Source organism: Gekko japonicus, unplaced genomic scaffold (genome assembly GCF_001447785.1).
Source record: "Gekko japonicus isolate JY-2015 unplaced genomic scaffold, Gekko_japonicus_V1.1 scaffold1013, whole genome shotgun sequence".
Taxonomy (NCBI): domain Eukaryota; kingdom Metazoa; phylum Chordata; class Lepidosauria; order Squamata; family Gekkonidae; genus Gekko; species Gekko japonicus.
In genome coordinates this window covers 2,067-22,262 of record NW_015175386.1, presented here as the reverse complement: position 1 = coordinate 22,262, position 20,196 = coordinate 2,067, and the positions used below count along the sequence as shown (strand labels likewise).

Below are 20,196 nucleotides of genomic sequence, written 5' to 3'. Positions count from 1 at the left end.
ATGAAAGGAGTGGCCAGTAAGATATACATTTATTGATATGGTTCAACGTATTTACTGTATCGTATTGATCCGATGAAGTCTTTTAGGATGCAATGAGGGACGTAATACATCCAGGACCTTGTGATCTATAAACACAGATCTGGAAAGTTACACTGGATATTTTTGTCTCTCTCTTGTTTTCAATAGAGTTTGTAGGTTTTTTAATTGTAATATGTTTTGGACTAAGATAATTAAATGCACACAAGTATGAGTCGAACTTAACAACTGTACTAGCAGGCTAACATGGCCACCTTTCAGGAATCTGCACTGCAAGGTCCAGCCAGTATGACCTCCCTTCCTTTTTCTACATCCATATTCCAGTCACTTGTAAGAATTATGCGACTGAGCTATTCTGCTGCAAACCCTCATCAAAAGCATTTATTCTACCTCTGACATATGTGTGATGGAAACAGAAATAAAAAGGGGATTAAAAAAAACCTTACCTCAGCTGATCCTGGTCTCTTTCTATTACGGTCTCCACAGCCATTAGTCATTTCATCTTCAGGCAAAGGCTTAGCACTGCTGAGGAGAGGAATAATTACATCTTTTGTATGAAAGAATGTTCAAACTATCGCACAATTGCACTCATATCACACGCTAGCAAGGTCATGCTCAAGATCCTACAAGCTAGGCTTCAACAGTACGTGGATAGAGAACTGCCAGAAGTACAAGCTGGGTTTCGAAGAGGTAGAGGAACTAGAGATCAAATTGCCAACATTCGCTGGATTATGGAGAAAGCAAGAGAGTACCAGAAAAACATCTACTTCTGCTTCATTGACTATGCTAAAGCTGTGTGGATCACAACAAACTATGGCAGGTCCTTAAAGAGATGGGAGTACCAGACCACCTCACATGTCTCTTGAGAAACCTGTATAAGGGTCAAGAAGCAACAGTTAGAACCGGATATGGAACAACTGATTGGTTTAGCATAGGAAAAGGAGTACGACAAGGATGTATATTGTCACCTTGCTTATTTAATATATATGCAGAGTACATCATGCGAAATGCTGGCCTGGATGAATCACAAGCGGGAATTAAGATTGCTGGGGAAAAGATCAACAACCTCAGATATGCAGACGATACCACTCTAATGGCAGAAAGTGAAGAGGACCTAAAGAGCCTCTTGCTCAGGATAAAAGAGGAGAGCGCAAAAGTGGGCTTGAAGCTCAACAACAAAAAAACTAAGATCATGGCATCCGGTCCCATCACTCCTTGGCAAATAGAAGGGGAAGTCGTGGAAGTAGTGACAGACTTCACGTTCCTGGGCTCCCAAATCACAACAGACTGTGACTGCAGCCATGAAATTAAAAGACGCCTGCTCCTTGGGAGGAAAGCGATGGCGAACCTAAACAGCATGATAAAAAGTAGAGACATCACCCTGCCAACAAAAATACGCATGGTCAAAGCAATGGTATTCCCAGTAGTCATGTATGGCTGCGAGAGTTGGACTATAAGGAAGGCCGAGCGCCGAAGAATAGATTCTTTTGAACTATGGTGCTGGAGAAGACTCTTGAGAGTCCCTTGGACTGCAAGAAGATCAAATCAGTCAATCCTAAAAGAAATCAACCCTGACTGTTCCCTGGAAGGCCAGATAATGAAAATGAAGCTCAAATACTCTGGCCACCAAATGAGAAGGGAGCACTCACTGGAGAAGACCCTGATGCTGGGAAAGATTGAAGGTCAAAGAAGACGGGGACAGCAAAGGATGAGATGGCTAGACAGTGTCATAGATGCAACGAACATGAAACTGAGCAAACTTCAGAGGACAGCGGAAGACAGGAGGGCCTGGCGGGATCTAGTCCCTGGGGTCGCGAAGAGTCGGACTCGACTGTGCGACTGAACAACAACAACAAAAGCTACATTCCAAGACATTTTTTTTTGGTATTTTTGCATTTATGTGTGTGCCCTTGCCTGGAAGTCATGGCGACCTCTGGCAATTCCTACTGGGGCACGAAGGGCGTTCAGAGAAGGGGCTTGATAGCCTGCCTCTGGCCTCCCAGCCCTGGTATTCTCTGGAGGTCTCCCATCAAAATACTTGCAAGGGTTGGACCTGCTTAGCTTCCGAGATGTGACGAGACTGGGCTTGCCTGTAGGGCCGTAGCGAGCAGTGGGGCTTTTGCCCCAGCAGGCATGTACCCCAAAAGCCGCACTAGGGGCCTTAAAAAAACCCCATGCCATTGCTGCCTCCTCCATCCCTCCCAGAGAAGTATCTGGCCTTGAAGGGCTTCCTAAGCCGCACTGCCTCGAGCCTCCGCCAGCCTCATAGCCAGCTCAGAGTCCTTTCTTCCATTGGTGGGGAGGAAGGGAGTCTGGCCTTGTCGGGCCAGCCTGAGGTGATTCTGGTAAGCCGCCTTTCTTTCCTTGAGTGGAAAGGAGGAGGCTTACAGGGATCACTTTGGGCTGGTGCAGAGCAGGGGTGGGAGGGGGCGTGGGGGGATGATGGATCACATGACGACACTACCAACACAGGCACAGTGGGTAAGTAACTACTACTCCCCCCAACCCCTCTCCTTCCCCCTGCTCCATTAATTAAACTTAAAATGAATGTAGATTTAATTTAATTAAAGCCCCACCTGGCACCTTGGAGACCCCCTCCCAATCCTGGCTATGGGGCTGCTTGCCTGGGCTACCCAGGTAAGGGCGACATTAATTTTTTAAGGGCGATAAATATGTTTTCACACAGCACAGCTTCAGGAACTCCAGCACCTACCTGCACTGCAGCTGGGCTCAACTACCTCCTCCTTGCCTATTTAGGCTGAGGCCTGGACAAGACAGCCTTGCTGGAGCAACCAGCCCACAAGGCACAAGCCCCATGTTCCAAGCTCCAGCTCCGAAACCTAGCTCCAAGCTTCCATTTAGGTCTTCAGCTTCTAGCCCCAAGCACGGCCAGGCCCAGGCCCGAGGGTAATGTAGTACCTTCAGGGGAAGCCTGGCTGGGTCAGGTTGCACAAAGTAGGACAACCTGAGTGGTGGTAGGCTCTGCATCAGTGTGGAGCGTGACATGGAGTTTGAAGGTACCAACAACAGCATGGTGATCAGTATCAACATTGGCCCCAGAGGTGGTTTAGTTACTAGGGATTTGGGTTGTATCAAGGTGGTGCTTGGGGTCAACTTCACTGTCAACAACACTTGCCACAACAGGAGGAGATGGAGACAGGAGTGTCTCTTGTGGCTGGCTTTCCTTGTTAATTTCAGGCACTGCTTACAGGCATTGGTATTAAGTGACTCTCCAAGGCAGACGAAGCAGCAATCACAATTATCGATGGTAGTTTTCCCCCTGCAGTCCTCAAACTTTTAAAAAGATGTTTTTGCTATGGACAAAGCAGAGAGCAGCAGATCCCTGGGAGAGAAAACCCCCCAAAAGTGAAGAATCCAGAAGTAGCAGCTCACAATTAAAAAAAACCAAAACCCTTCAAAGTAGTAGTTCCCAGAGATATCTACCATGCAGCTGACAAAAAGCAGCTGAGCAGGAGAGGCATGACTCAGTGCACAGACTACCTCTACACTGAAGGAGAGGAGTTTTTCATGCCTTTTTGGTAATTCAGGAAGTTTCTGAGATTGGCTTCTGTGCAGGTGCAAAACTCATAAATGTGATGCATGAGACCATGAAGAAGTAACTGTGCTAGGGTCCAGTGGTTACCTATTATTCTTTTCCTTCAACACTTCAGACTTCACTAGAAAAAAAAAGATTTTTCAACTTGGATCACCTAATTAATCTTTCACACAGCTTCAAAGCCCACACACATAACACTAAGCTCTTCAGCCTCTGCTCCAAATGTCTGAATTCCTAAAAATAATGTCTATAATGGAAAAACATGCAACTTCAATTAATGTTCTCCATTTGATCAACATTTTAGTGGCAGATACTAATTTTGCTTTTTTCATACTTAGTTCCTGATCTCAAATGTACCTAGATAAATTATGGGGGACGGGGGGGGGGGGGGGGGGCTAAAAAATGAAGCCTCTCACCATGGTTTTCCAAGGGGTGATCCTGGGCACGAAGATTCTGTTCCTGAGTTGTGAGTTCCTATTGCTGGACTGTCCCCCGTTTCCCCAAACTCCTGCTTTTCTAAGTGGGATGCACCAGCTATTTCTTCTTTGGAGATCATTTCAGTTCCTCGACAGCCTTTCTCCTCATACAGTCTTCCAGAAGGAAAGGGCAGTAGGTCACTGAGATAACAGTTTTCCTCCTCCTCCTCTGCTAAATCAAGTGCTGAGTCCAAGGCCTTAGAGCCTGTTTTCTGGCTAGAGAAGAATTTGAAAATGTTCTGAGATTCTTTCCTAGCTGCTTCTGCCAGCAGCAGCTGCTTCTTGGTGAGTTTGCCCTTCTTGGTGGGTTTGCCCTTCTTGGTAGGACTAACTCCCAAGGAGGCTGTAGGATTGGAAGAGCTTTCCTGCCCCTCCTCGAGATCGTCACCAGCATTTCTGATTTCTTTGGATACTTCCACTTTGTTCTCAGGAGTTCTAACAATGTCCAAAGGCTCAGGGTTATGACTACAATCTCCTTTCCAGATTGGGCTCAGTTCCTCTTTTTCAGGTTTAACTTCATCCGCCTCCTCAGCCACCAACACTTTTGAAGCTGACTGGAATGCATCTGATGTCTTCCGAAATCCAATTCCCACCCTCTTGGGTTTGAACTGCATTAGAAAGAGATGAGATATAACTAGATGACTGACAGTAGAATCTTAAGAACACTTTCCTGGGTGTAAGCCCAACTGAATGGACCAGAGCAAGATTCTGAGTGACCTATTTAGGACTGCTTTCTCAGAGAGTATGACTGCTCAGTGGGGCTTACTCCGAGGAAAGTGTTCTTAGGACTCGAGGTTACCACTTAGAAAACCAGAAATTAAAATCTAGTCCATCCATAACCTTATAGGTGTCTTAAATTGAAATTCACAACACTTTACGGATAGCACTAACAGAAAGTGGCAGTAGCATGAAGTGGGGAGAAGAGAATAAAGATTGCTGGACACCCATGTTAGAAGGAATCATAGAAATGAAACTCCATAAGCTGTTAAAAGACCATCTTCATTATAAAACTTTCAACACTACTTACGGATCTGACAGTGTCTACCCGTACTTACCGTGTTCATCTTGGATGGTATATGGAAACCATCATCAGCTGTTGCAGTTGGTTCAGCTTTTATCCTGGGACAGCCACTGACTCCCAAGGCAAATGCAGAATATAGCTCTCCATCTCTGGAAGCTTTGTTAATTTCTGCCACCTTTGTGCAGAAAGCAGGAAAAATTGTCCGGAAGCCTTCCAGTTGCCACAAACAGCAGTACAAACAGCAGTTCCATGTAAGGAAGTATTAACAAATTATGCTCTTTTCATCCCATCTCTTTACAGCTTAGCTTTGATTTACTCTTTTCCTTCTTAATAAGAGAAAGATTAAGAAGCAGCAGATACATTACAACATTAACCGAACATGTAAAAACACAAAAATGTAATAAATTAAGGCATTATATTTAGGGGTGTGCACTCGATATATACCAAGCCAAATAAATACCTGAAAAATACCTTATTGGTATTTTTTCAGATATTTATTCAGCTGGATCAGATTAGAGAATCTGATTCAGCTACCAATGTAGCTGAGCCCAAATAAAAGCCTAAATTATTCGTCTTTTATTCAGGCATAACCTGGAGAAGCTGAGTTGCACTGCTGCCACGGCATGGGCCAACTTGAAGAAGGGATCTAAAGAGACCTCTTTAAATCACTTCTCCAAGCCAGCCCACACAACAGCGGTGCAACCTGGTGAGTGAACTCTGGCAGTTAAAGGTTTTCTTTAAATGCCTGAGTTCACTTGCTGAGTCCTACCATGTGCTAACTTGGAGAAGGGATTTAAAGAGGTCCCTTTAAATCCCTTCTCTAAGCTGGCCTGTGCTGCTGCTGTGGTGGTGCAACTTGGCGAGTGAACTCTGGCATTTAAAGGGTTTCTTTAAATGCCTTTCACTTGCTGAGTCCTACCATGTGCTAGCTTGGAGAAGGGATTTAAAGAGGTCCCTTTAAATCCCTTCTCCAAGCTGGCCTGCGCTGCTGCTGTGGCGGTGCAACTTGGCGAGTGAACTCGGGCATTTAAAGGGACTGTGTCCCTTTACATGCCTTTTCCCCTCCACTGGAAACAATGGAGGATGGGGCACTTTCTTTGGTGGCCCATAGAATTGGATGCCCTGGCCCAATCTTTTTAAAACTTGGAAGGGTTTTTTTTTTTTTTTTGAGGAGAGGCACCAGCAGCTATGCTGCAAATTTGGTACCTCTACTTCAAAATCAGCCCCCCCCCGGGCCCCAGAAACCCCTGCATTAATTCTCCATTATAGCCTATGGGGAATGGTTCCCATAGGCTATAATGGAGCCAAATAAATTTCAGTTTCCCAATTATATCCCAAATTCCAATACCATACCAATATTGGGATTCGGGAATCTTGGGAAATACTGATTTTTTTGGGTTCAATATACCTAAACCTGAAAAATACCAATTTTTCTTTGCACACCCCTAATTATTTTTACAAAAAGATAATACTACAGTACATGAAAGAACATTATAATGAAAACACTTATTCCCCAAAATTAATAAACAAGTCTCATCTCTCTATACATTTATTAGCCTGTTAGTTTTGTTGACTTCTGTATGTTGAGTCACTTGTAAATAAAGGCTGATTATCAATTTTTTCTTGTTCAGCTCTTCTCACAGTCACCAGAATGGCACTCCCATAGATCTTGGCATGGGAGTGTGGGTAGCAATCTCTTTCCCCCATTTCATTGTGCCAGTACAAATTCCTCAGCCTTCCCCAATGCTACTATTCGCTCTGTGTGGGAACACACACATGTGACATATCAGTACCTATATATTCCAGGGTGGGAACTGGGAAATGGGGATTGGCAAAACAGCAGAGGGGAAAGGAATTGCCATCTGAATGATTATCCTACTCATTCAGCTGATATTTAAGCAAAACCAGGGCCCCCATGTTTAGTTTGGCTCTAAGAGTCTTCTTCATAAGGGCTTCAATTAGAGCCAAATCTGCTGCTTAACTAGTAACATAAGATTACACGAAGGCTGCAAAAATCTTATTGTTTTAAGAATGACTGCTCTTTAGAAAAGCAAACACACAACTTCAAGGGGGCTACCTAGTCATAAAACTACTGGAATACTTGAGACTACAGAAATTAAGAATCCAGATGAACATTCTTTCTGCTATTTATTATAATACAGATGACAAAGGAACAGGACTGAGGAAGCAGGTGTGCACCTTCTTATTAGACATACATAGCAGAAACATCAACCGCAGGTTTAAAAGTCAAAACACTGGGTGAACTACTCAAGTTTATTCGGTCCCTTGGCATCAACAGCCATTTCTTACCTTCTTGAGAACAGCAGCCTTATATAAATTTGCTGTCTTACTGAGCTGGAAAGCCTCATACTCCATTTCCACAACACATTTTAGAGGATCTGACCTGAAACATGCCCACAGTTTCATCAATTGTGTTAGGATGTATGTCTCCATCAGCAAGGGAAATACTTAAATCTCTAATTTTAAGAGTTATTACTATGTGATCAGCTGATGGCTGGCAGTTGGTGTGAGATGGGGGGCAGGGACATAAGGGTGCTGGCATCACATGTGGTGTGGTGTCACTTCCAGGGAAGACAGGAAGTAACATCACATCACTCTAGAAATGACTCCAGCAATTCCTAGAGTGATAGGACATCACATTATGCTGTGTACGATACCAGTGATTTCTTCCCCCGCCAGCCACTGCTCCAAGTGGCGGCAGGAAGAAAGAGTAGCGGCAGGACATTACCTGCCATAGCATGGGACCTGGTAACCCTAGATCAGGGCTCTAGTAGCAACAGTGTCATTTAGCCAGAGCTAATTTTTTGGTGACTGGAGACAGAACAGAAAGACAAAGGCCCAAGAACATCTTCACCACTGGCATAAGTTTTATGTGCTTCTACAGTACTAACCAAGGGAATAGGGTATAGTGCTTCATAAGCCTAACTTTGTACAGTAGGGGTGTGCAACCCCCCCCCTTTTGGTTCAGGTATACTGAACTGGGGGGAAAAAATTAAGTTTCCTGAAAAATCCCAGATCCCAATACCAGTGCTGTATTCAGATCCAGGATTTTAAGGAAATCCAGAATTTTTTCGGGTCCAATAGACCTGAGAAGAAAAAAATTGGGAAAAAATTGCACATCAGAAGCTATGCCTGCAGGCACAGCTGATCCTGGGCTGACTTCTTATGCAGCCCGGTTTAAGCTGGGCTGCAAGAGAAGCCAATGCCAAACCGAGGCAGTGTGGAGCTCTCAGAGCCTGCTGCCCCGGATGATCCTGGGTTGACTTCTTTTACAGCACAGTTTCCTCTAAGCTGCACTAAGAGGAGCTGGCACACAACATTTCAGAGGGCTGCTCAGAGGTTCAACTCACATTTTTTACCTTCCATAGGAAACAATGGAGGATAGGGGCACCTCCTTCTGGGCCCACAGAATTGGACCCCCGGTTCAATCTATTTGGTGAAAATTTGGTGCCTGTACCTCAAAAAACAGCCCCCCTCCAGAGCCCCAGATGCCCCCAAATCAATTCTCCATTATAGCCTATGGGGCTAATTGACTATAATGGTCCCCATAGGCTATAACTGAGCCAGAATCACCGATTTTTTTGCACAACCCTATTGTGCTTTTCAGTATGATTTGTAAGCTGCCTTGAGTCACAGGGAAAAGTAGGATATAAATATTTGAATAAATAAGTAGTTTGGGCAGGTTGATAACACATAAGCAACTTCCTGTTTGTTAGGTTAGGCAGGGTTTCGACAGTGATTGTTCCACCTCTGTTTTACTTTACCTGTAATGCTGGTTGTCATATTTCACTAAAAAAAACCCCAAAGTAGGTCTACCAATACAGTGGAAGGGGCAGGGAGACCTGTTCTCCAGAGGCCAGGTCTACCCCTGTAGAGGACAACAGTTTGTGTAATGCAATTTGACTTGATTCTGTTTTCTCATGTTTAAATTGTTCATAAAATATTCATAAAATGAGATTTTTACAAGGTTATGGAAGTATTCTAAAAATAATTTATGCAATAGTCAAATGTAGACTTGCTCACAACTTTAATGCGACCAATGTTCCCTCTAAGCTGTGGAGTCTTGAGAGCAAAAATGCTACTTTGTGAGCTACTGGCATTAAAGTTGTGAGAGAGTGATTTGGCTACTGTATAAATTAGTTTGCTCTGGAGCCATCCTTCCTGAGCTAAGACAAAATGCGTGGACTAGAGGCTAAATAACTGTGAGCTAGCTCACACTAACTTGGCTTAGAGGGAACACTGAATGCGACTAGCGTTTTTTGCTTATGAGGTAGAATTTTTGCTCACAACACTGTGGAGCTTAGAGGGAACATTGTTTGCAGCTTGATTTAAACTGAGCTGCAAGAGGAGCCATCCCCAGCCAAGGCAGCACAGAGCTCTCAGCTCTCGCGGCCCTGGCTGATCCTGGGCTGACTTCTCTTGCAGCTCGGTTTAAACAAACAGCTGTTTGCCAAGAACATCTTTGACACTGGCATAAGTTTTATCTGCATCTACAGTACCAACCAATGGAATATTGCATACTCAAGCGCTTCAGAAGCCTAAAGCAGCTGAGACATAGGAGTAATCTGCTCCTGCCTCTTGCTGTTTTCAGATCTACCGGTAATTCTGGAATATATCCTGGAGGTTTTTGTCATTTTCTGAGCACTGAACAGTGGTCACTAGGGGTGTGGGTGGGGCAGGTATTTGTGACTTTCCTGCACTGTGCAAGGAGTTGGACTAGATGATCCTGGAGGTCATCTTCCAACTCTATGATTCTATATTCGGGATCTTCTCAGGATTTCCCCCCAGGTTTCCTGAGAAGACCCGGATACATTTGGGATGCCAAAATATACCTGAAAAATACTGATAAGGTATTTTTCAGGTGTATTTTTGGCTCAGGTAGAGCCCAATGCACACCCCTATTATATTTATTTATTTGTTTATTTTGACTTATATCCCGCCTTGCCTGGCAAGCAGTATAGTACAGTATACTACTTCCCGCTAATGGAGACAAAAGAGAATTGCAGCTTCTGGAATCCAAGAAAAAAAAGGTGACAGGCTATAGCAAGCTTTCATGGGCCAATTATTATATATTTGCTTAATACAGCGTAAGTTACACCCTTGCACATAGAGTGTATGAAACAACCTAAGAATGGCTATTCATTTCAGTTCCAAAAAGCAGGACTTGATTCAAGGAATGTAAATAGAATGGAGGGTTAAGATCAGTGTTCCCTCTAAGCTGAGTTAGTGTGAGCTAGCTCACAGTTTTTTAGCCTCTGGCTCACACATTTTTGTCTCAGCTCAGGAAGGATGGCTCTAGAGCAAACTAATTTATGCAGTAGCCAAATCACTCGCTCACTACTTTAATGCCAGTAGCTCACAAAGTAGAATTTTTGCTCACAAGTCTCCATAGCTTAGAGGGAACATTGGTTAAGATGTGTGTGGATGTGAAGGATTTTCAGTGTTAATGTCAGCACCTTGAACTAGACCCTGAGGCATGCCAGCAGGCAAAGCAGCTGATGTAATACAACTTGGAACAGGTTCACATCTCCCATCATTACAAGAATATGATCCCACTGCCATCTGAACTAGCTGAAGCTTCTGAAGTATCTTCAGGTGCAGCCCCATGTATAGAACATTTTATTAGTTTAGTCTCTGGTGGGTGACAAAAGTATGGATGAACCTTTGAAAACCTCCCTCTCCCCAGAAAAAAGTGGAGTTTATGCAGCAGCTGATAAAAATTATTTTCAGTTACTGCAGCCACATGCTTATAAAAAAGCAGGAGCTGGCCAAACAAAAGCCCCTGATGTTGATTTATGCCAGTGAAGTACTCGTTACAAGCAATACCATCCCCTTTTAATTTCCTACCCGGTTTCTGTCAGTGGGGCTTGCAGATTGCTGTTCAGTGCTTCTTCTAACATCTTCAGGCAGTGCTCTCTAGCCTGAAATCAAACAAGAATCAGTAAAAGATGATTCTAGGCTGTAGTTATTAAAGAAGTAAAGGACCATTTCCAACATGCAGTGCTTAAGCAGTTCCTAGCAATTTCCCGAACATGAAATTGAGCCAACTTCAGAGGACGGCGGAAGACAGGAGGGCCTGGCGGGAGCTGGTTCATGGGGTCGCGAAGAGTCGGACTCGACTGTGCGACTGAACAACAACAACAACAAGCATTCCTAGTAGGCAGCATGGTAACCATGCTTACCTAACATTTTCTTAAGAGTAACTTGTTCCATTTGTTTGCTGATCAGACATGTTTTCTTTTTCTCTTCAACATGCAATGGTTATGAACCGCAGTCTTGGGCAATCATGCATAACAACTGGTTACTGCAGGTTCAGATCTGCACAAAACTGCAGGTGTCTAGAATGGTGGTGCCATCAACAAGTTAAGCTTTAGGAGAAATGACAATATAATCAGACCTTGAAAGGCTTTTCTGGAGTTTCAGAACCACCCCTTGAAGCTACATGACTACCTTTAGACTTTTCACATCTGGATTCTGAACTGTATTATAATATTTGATGTTCTCTCTGCATCCTTTCCAATTTATTAGAATTTCTAAAATTTGATAACTAAAGGACAATATACTCTAGTTATGCTGCTGTATCATACACCTTTGATGTTATTCTTCCCTTAACATATCATTACACTGTAATATTTAGGATAACACTTGAACCATTATAGCTGTGCAATTTTCTTGACAGTTATTTCTCCCTTTGAACACAATGGCACAATCAGCTGGAAGCGGAAAAGCAGACTTTTCCAAAGCCTGTTTTTCCAAATGCATAGCCTCTTCCTACCTTCACTGTGATTCTGGCTATTTTCCTGCTGGCTGCATCTTTCAAGGGACAATCAGCAGCTACCATGAAAAACACACAGAGAGATACGTAAAATATCCAAACTGTACTGTCAGTTCCCATTTCTTTTGCTTTTTTGGCATGGTGCACTACCTCTTGCTCCAGATGGGCAGTTTGACTTAGATTCTAGAGGATTCCAAGGTGATAGGATTTTTTTGTTATTTTCCTTTTAGGCATTAAAAGAATGAGTTGGGGAGGCATTAGATTTGCATAGGGTGCCCGCTGATTTTATACCTGGAAATCAATGTGAGGCTTGAGGAAGCACAGTGTGTGCCCTGCAATTTACATGGAAGAATTCTACAATTTAGCACCTTATGGTCAGTAAAATCAAGGACAAAACAATTAAATTATGAATAATGATTAAGTAAACAACTACAAAATAGCATGAATACTATTAGAATTAAAATACAAGTACATAAAAGCGTAAGTTTACTAAAATATTCAAGTGACATGGTATATACAATACAGAAATGTTGAGGTCTAATCATTGTTACCAAAACCAGAATTATTACGAATATGGCCTCTAAAGTCTTCAGGAAAATACAAATATAGGTACTGGAAACAGTGGCTTAAAAGATAAAAATTAGTTCATTATTAGGCCAATTTATTGGAGTTTAAAAACGGAAAATTTGGAGAATTAAGATCCCAGGTATACATGCTTATATCCATGCAAGTCTTATAAAGGACATAAATATTAATTAAATATATATATATATTCTGAAAGAACAGATTGCCTTCCTATTCCTGTGACCCAGGGAGGGAAGCAGGGGCTCAATCAGGTAAGTAGTAGAATCAAGGTATTAACTCATGCAGAGAACCTTAAGCATTTGGAAGGAAATAGACATTAAGTTGCAATAAACTTAGGGCTTCACAATTGTATGGCTAATGTTAATAATTATGCAAATTAACTGTAACTGTTTTGGCTGTAATAGGTTTCCATATGGAAAACTTGGTGCTGGTATCAGTGTTCCCTCTAAGCTGAGTTAGTATGAGCTAGCTTACAGTTTTTTAGCCTCTAGCTCACACATTTTTATCTTAGCTCAGGAAGAATGGCTCCAGAGCAAACGAATTTATGCAGTAGCCAAATCGCTCGCCAACTTTAATGCCAGTAGCTCACAACATAGAATTTTTGCTCACAAGACTCCACAGCTTAGAGGGAGCATTGGCTGGTATGTCACCCACAACTTTTCCTGCACGACAGACATGAATGTAAGCAGTCAGTGATCCACCCAGCAATTTCTAACAAAGTTAGATTTAAACCCAATTTGTTTGAGTAATAGACCTTATGCTTGATTACACTGGGCCTGACCAGTTCATATTAAAACAAAGCAAAAACAAAAGACTTCCTGTTCCCAAAGGCAAGTGCTGGCTATTTTTGCTATGAAAACGGCACAAGCAGGCTATATGTTATGATGGTAACCAGTGTTCCCTCTAAGCTGAGTCAGTGTGAGCTAGCTCACAGTTTTTTAGCCTCCGGCTCACACATTTTTGTCTTTGCTCAGGAAGGATGGCTCCAGAGCAAACTGATTTACGCAAGAGCCAAATCGCTTGCTCAGAACCCTAATGCCTGTAGCTCACAAAGTAGAATTTTTGCTCACAAGACTCCACAGCTTAGAGGGAGCTTTGATGGTAACTTTACTTAACTAGGATGCCTCAAAAGGAATCAGTTCTATGACCTTCCATTAAACCCTCATCTGTAATCTATGAAATAATGCAAAAATTACCTGGGGGGACAAAATTGTCTTTTTCAACTTCTTTACCCTGAAAGAAAATAAAACAAAGAAACATCACAAGCAACCTGAAAGACTGCCCAATCCCTTATGAACTCCGCTACAGACATCTTTAGGTGCCTTGCTTTAAGTGCCTCCCACCTTTGGAGATTAGGTCGGTGGCAACTCAGGAGAGGGCCTTCTCAGTCATGGCACCAAAGTTCTGGAATGTCCCCAGGGACATCTGCCCCCTTCTGTTGCTGTCTTCCACCAGTGGGTGAAGATTTTTTGTCTCATCTGGTGTTCCCTCAAATGACCCCTCCTTTCTAATCAACATTTTTATATTTTGTATGCAGGGCTTTTTTTGTAGAAAAATCCCAGCAGGAACTCATTAGTATAATAGGCCACACCCAATAGCAGGAACTCATTAGCATATTAGACCACACCCCTGACAGCACAGCTTACTAGCCTATTAGGCCACACCCCATGCCTTCCCTTGGCTTGCCCAGGCGCCCTGCGGCTGTGGGGAGCCTAGGCAAGCTCCCCTTTGAAGGGCAGGGAAGGGAAGGCAAGGCAGCTTAAACTGCCTTCCCTTGGCTTGCCCAGGCACCCCAATTAAATGCCTCCCCGATCCTTCCAGGGCCCCCTGGCCCGCCAACCTCAGAGTTGCTGGGTGGGTCACTCTCCAGGCCTTCTGTCTGTAGTCACGCACACAGAGGTTTTGGCTGGAGTGGGCGTGGCCAACTCTGAAGCCAGCCGGAACTCCGTTCCTGTGCCTTCCTACCCAAAAATAGCCCTGTTTGTATGTACTTAATAGTTCTGTATGTATTTTAACAGTTTTAAACTATTTTAAAAGTTATTTTAATAATGTATACTTTTATTATAATGGTTTTATAATGTAAGTTTATCATGTATCTTTTAAATTGTTAGTCACCTTGGCAGCCCTTGTAAGGGCAGAAAGGCAGGATATAAATTTTGTAAATAGATAAACCTTATGGAAAAGACCAGAAGGAACACATGATGCCAAGGTTTGAACCAGATTTTGAAATTTATGTTCAGAAGACTTCAAGCCCCCATATTTACTGAACAGTTTCTATTCTAAGCTAAAGATGGCTCTTTGCTAAGCAGGGTTAGGATTACTGCTTAACCTTTATAAAGGACCATTCTAAGTATTTCGGAGTTATAGTAATTTAAATCCCCAAAGCTTTCTTCTCTGTGTGAAGAGGACAGGCAAACACCATGATCTGTACAGATGGCTCTTGTCTCAGAAGACCACTTGAGTGAATGATATTCTCTTGGAAAATAGACTGTAGACAAAAAGAGGCACAAGCGGAAGAGGAAAACCCTGCAGCTTCCTTCCCTGGATACCTGGTAGTAAAACACTGTGGAAATTAAAGTGTGTGTGTGTGTGTGTGTGTGAAATCATGCTACAGAGAAAGCAAAGAACAAGGCCCAGGTTCAACAACACAAACAATGCTTTACAAGTTCTTTAGGACCTGCATGGTCATAGTACGGACTTGATAGTACGGACTCTCTCTAACACTCATACTCTTTCTTTCAATAAGGCCTCTACAATGTGTAGAAAGGTTATCAACTAACCTTGCGCAGCTTCATTTGTTGCTTATAAAAGTTATTCCATTCCTTTTTCTGATTCTCTTCATTGGCTTCATCCACACTCCTACTGTCTTCATCGTAACTGAGTAAAAACCAAAAAAGAATTGGCAACTGAACAGGAATGCTATGGACAAGGTTTGAAATCTTGAACTAATCTCAAAGAGTAGCAATGTAGCCACAATCTAGCATCTGCCTAGCTAAACTTTGTAGACTTTATCTGTTGGTCGAGGCTGTATGTGGCATGCTTGCTTATAGGGGGAGACTGTTTTTCCTTTAAACCACTCTCTGTGTATATAAACTTGGTAGTTTTCTGCTGCCAGCAGGAATCAGGAATTAAAAATTCAAATTCTCTCTCTGCTGGTAGTATGACCCAGGGTCTGGGCATTTCAGAGGACTATGTGGCCCTGAGGAAGGACTGTACTGATTTCTGGGATATGTTTAAACAAAAATTGATTTATTGAATAAAGAACAAAATAGGTTTCTGGTTATCTTGAACTGTTTCTGGAAAAAGGGACTTGTAAATATAACTGGTAAGGTGTCACACACAGTCTCTCAGACACCAAAATTCCACGCTGACAGGCTTCTCTCTCTCATATATGTAGCCATGCTGGCTAAGCTCTTTGTCTTAGGCACACAAGATAAAACATTTGTCTAACCACACAGTTTAGACACTACTTGTTTCTTTGCCATATAGACTCTGTCACAAAACCTTTAGAGTCACACAGACCCTCTTCATAGCTCTTCCACACTTCACTTTCCAAAGACCCATACACAGAACTCTGTCATAAAACACACACACAGATTCCTCTCAGAACATCTCCTCCCACACTCAGTCATCAGCCAATTAAATCACACTTGTCTCCCTCTATCACTCTTCTTACTACAGTCAAACAACATTTAAAGATACACACATACACACACCAAAACATGGAATCATTACACTGTAGTTGATTGTGACTTCAGAGGTGACCTTATTTATGGGGAAAGGAGCTCAGGATCTTTGTGCTTAAGTTTTAAGAAAATATTTGTCAGAAACATCAGCTGAATACTCAGTAAAAGGACTGAAGAAGAAGAAAAAATTATCAGCAGAATTTGCTCCTGACAAAGTCAGGTTGCCAAACACATACTTGCTGAAGCCACCGTAGCCTCTTCTTCCTCCTTCATATAACTCTATGTCTGATGAGTAAGCAGAGGATCCAATGCGGGTCCTGTTCCAGCTACTGGTACATTGCTCCAGTGCTTCAAGATGCTTTTTCACAGCTGCTGGGTTCTTACAATAATCACAGCATTTGTTGCACTGCGGGATGGCATCCCCAAAGTATTTGGCTATGGCAGCATGGCGACAGCTAAAAGACAAAAATAAAACCACTTTTGAGAAACAGTACTGGCAGACTCTTCTTTGTCTATGCAAAGTCTCTGGGATCCTTACCCTTACACCCCAGGAAATCACTTGATAAACCAGATTAAATGGCTATCTACAACTAACACAAACACATTCAATCACTGCCACAATTTACTGAGTTACAAACAGAGCAGTAGGACTCACATATCATGGGGAAGAGATCTAACTGTGGCATGGAGTTACAATTCTGTCAGCTGCCAATCTCTAGCCACCCACTTGACCTCAAGACTCTACAAACACTAACAGTCCCTCAGTACCTTGGCTGAAGAAGGCCACTGTAGTGTAGTGGCAACAGACTGACCATGGGGAGGGGCCCCAGGTTCAAGTCCTCACACAGTCATCATGAAACTCACTGGTGATTTTGGGACAGTCATTCTCTCTCAACCTATGCTACCTCAAAAGGTGACTAAAGGGATAAAAATGCAGAGAACAGTATTTGCCACCCCTAAACCCCATAAAGAAAGGATGGAATAGAAATAAATAAGTTATCAGGTGATGAGATAAGATAGACTGAAAATGCCCACTGCCATGAGAAACAGGTTTACCTTGACGACAGTTACGTTTATTAACAAAGTGCAGACATGGAACTGCAGCCTTTGGGTGGGGGGTGGGAAAGCAGAACTGTTGGGTTGGATCCTATGACTTTCTTCTGTTTAGTCTTCCTTCAATACAGAATGACTTTTTCTGATAAAGTCTCTCTGTGTTGGAGGAAGTCTTGGTGAAAAGCCATAAAGTCCAGCCCATTGGTTCCAGATTCTACCATGTTTCACAGCAAGCATGGCCTCTTTTATCGCCTCAGTGCCTTTCAACTAGTCCAGTCATTTGGGAGACAGAGGAAGTGAGTGTATCCTGCAACATGGTCACATGGGCTGCTTCCAGCTCCCTCCTCAGCCTTTCTAGCTTTTCCCTCCCACCATACTTTGCTTTCTGGGCAAACCCTCTTGCCTCTCTCTGCAGGTGAGGCAGAGTGGCCCTGAATTAGCAAAGGTGTGGGAGAGGCAGCTCTCCTCAGTAGTCCCCACCAGTCACAGAATGGGGGCAGTTTTATGTAAATGTGTTATCTGAGTGTAAGATGTAAGACAATCCCCCCCTTTAAAAGCCCCCCCCAAAGTAAAATATATCTTCTTGTATTCAAGTAAATATGGTAATACTTGCCCTAGCTCAGTGGTTTCACAAACTGTGGGTCAGGACACAAAAGTGAGTTGTAACACTCCCTGGCTGCAAGGCCAGGAAGGAAGAAGAGCATGATGAGCTGGAGCAGGTAGCTCTTGATCCACCTTTTCCCGGGGGGGAGCCCTGATGACATCAGAGGAGAGAGGTATAGCAACTTATGCTTGTGTCACCTCCCAAAACCACACCAATTGGTGGCGAAGCAGTACTCTGTGGGTGGCCACTGCCAGTGCAAGAGCTCAGCTTACTTCCAGCCAGCAGCAGCACAGGGGGCATCATCTCACAGGCATTAGCTGATGGCCTGAACCAAGCCCCAGTGGTGGTGCTAGGTACTCTCTCTCTCTCAACCCAACCCAACCCAACCTACCCTACAGTGTTCATGTGGGATAAAACAAACCAAACCAATTATGTAAGGAAGAACTGTAGGATAAAAATATGACAGAATGATCAGCCCTGGCCAGGTGTTGCTCAAGACAACTAGCCTACCTATATCCTTCCTTCTCTCCACTACAGGTCTTCAAGTGTAAGCAAAAGAAATGTCCTGCCTTTCCTTGGCTTTCCAATGAACCTTGCCTCCTGGTCCATCATCTATCCTGCAAAATCCTGATTGTTCAACAAGACACTGGGAACCACTTCACACATTACAGCTTTTATGTGTACGTTTGCGAGGCACTCCCTCACTCTGCCATGCTGGCTAAGGTCAGTTAGACTTCTCAATCAGCCTCAGAATGGGATGGAGAGGAGGCTATAACATCCTCCTTCCCTTGATTGGCTTTCTTGTCCTTTCTTCTGGGGTGCATATGCTCAGCCTGTTTCCTCCCACCTTGGTCTGGAAGCCTCCCTTTTATTTGACCCTGGGCCCTGGCTCCCCCTCCCCCTGGAATTGATAAAAGGAGATGGTCAATTAGCTGCTCCCTAGGCTGCTAATCTTCCATCTCCCTCCCCTTCTTCCTGTTGCTCAAGATGGGAAAATTCCCTTCCCTGTCTCTTAGCTGGGTGCAACCTGACTGCAGGCTTTTGTGGGGAGGGCTTCCTCACCTCCCTTCCTGCTGCTGCTGCTGCTAAGTTGACTGGGGCCCACACTGCTCTCCCCACTGTCACTGCCGTTGTTTCCCTACCTAGGTGCTCCAGGCTCCCCCCCCCATAGCATCTCACTGGGTGAGGGGGAGTCAAGTTGGGACCAAGGCCTAGACTTGGACAACACCTAACATTTAAAGTGTGCACCTAAAATATAATGGTTTGCATTCACATGTTTATAAACACAAGCATTGAACAACATGCTCATCAGGAAGATATGATTGGCTGTGGCTCCTAAGCAGATACACAGCAGTAAAATTGGGTTTGCCTCTATATGTACAAAATAGCCTTGAAATACAGCCTGCAATCTTGTTGACTGTTAACTTATGCAAGATTCTCCTTTATTTTATGATGGACAGGAGTATGATGGACAGGAGTATGATGGACAGGAGCAGTGGCGCAGGTGGTTAAACGCCTGCCAAAGTAACAACTAGAAACAGCCACTATGGCTGTTCGAGAATCCACCGCGGCAAGGGTGAGCGCCTGGCCCGACTCCCAGCTCCCGCCCACCCAGCGGCCCGAAAGCAATTAAATCAAGCGAGTAGGCAAATGGGTACCCACCCTTAGAAGGGTGGGGGGCACCCGCCTCCGTAACAAGGTGTGTGGTGGTCGCAGCAGCGAGTGGCGAGAACATCAATGGCGGCGGTGGCGGAGGAGCCTGGGACGGCGTGGTGCGGAGAAACATCGGAGGCGTGCGCCGAGAAGGCGGTCCCACCAAGGAAAGCAGCCGGACCAGCGGAAAAAAGATGCCAGAAAAACCGTTGAGAAGGAAGAAGCCGAGCCAGAGAGAGGACGCAGCGGACCCACCACAGGGTGCTGGTAGGAAATCCCCACCCCTACAGTATGTGGCCTTAGATAGGGTAATAACAGTTCATAGAACACCCCTGTAAATCGCCCAGAGACCCCTAGGGGTTAGGGCGGTATAATAAGTTGATTGAATAAATAAATAAATAAATAAATAAATAAATATATAGTTCAAATTTACTTCACAAGCAGGCTGTCCTTCAAGTCTGCCCTAGAACCAGGTTTTCTGGTTTCCTGTGGTCCTTTCTGCTGCATCTCGGGAAAGCTCTTCTGAAGACATGCTGAGCCACCCTTTTCCGGGGGTTCTGGAAGCTGGCAGACCCTACAGGGACCCTCGTAGGGGATTTCTGAAGTTTGGGGTGCCTTTTTGGGGGCGCTCCTCTCTTAGCAGCCAAAATTTATGGCTGCTAGCTATGTGCTCCGGAATTAACAGTGACTTTCAGATGAAACTTCATTCTGCCTGTAACTTCTTGGCTTT

General features: G+C 43.9%; 1 protein-coding gene across 1 annotated transcript in view; it reads right to left on the bottom strand.

The window, feature by feature from the left end:
• Window positions 1-19,973, bottom strand: part of LOC107122519 (ATP-dependent DNA helicase Q5-like) — a 33,790-nt gene extending 13,817 nt beyond the window's left edge. Inside the window, exons 1-10 of the mRNA XM_015425632.1 lie at window positions 19,900-19,973; window positions 16,393-16,611; window positions 15,251-15,347; window positions 13,667-13,703; window positions 11,886-11,944; window positions 10,958-11,031; window positions 7,400-7,493; window positions 5,124-5,264; window positions 4,009-4,676; window positions 483-561 (exon numbers count right to left, since the gene is read on the bottom strand). Of these exons, the coding sequence (XP_015281118.1) occupies window positions 483-561; window positions 4,009-4,676; window positions 5,124-5,264; window positions 7,400-7,493; window positions 10,958-11,031; window positions 11,886-11,944; window positions 13,667-13,703; window positions 15,251-15,347; window positions 16,393-16,611; window positions 19,900-19,973 (1,542 nt within the window). The remainder of the gene's footprint in view (window positions 1-482; window positions 562-4,008; window positions 4,677-5,123; window positions 5,265-7,399; window positions 7,494-10,957; window positions 11,032-11,885; window positions 11,945-13,666; window positions 13,704-15,250; window positions 15,348-16,392; window positions 16,612-19,899) is intronic.
• Window positions 19,974-20,196: the final 223 nt, after the last annotated feature.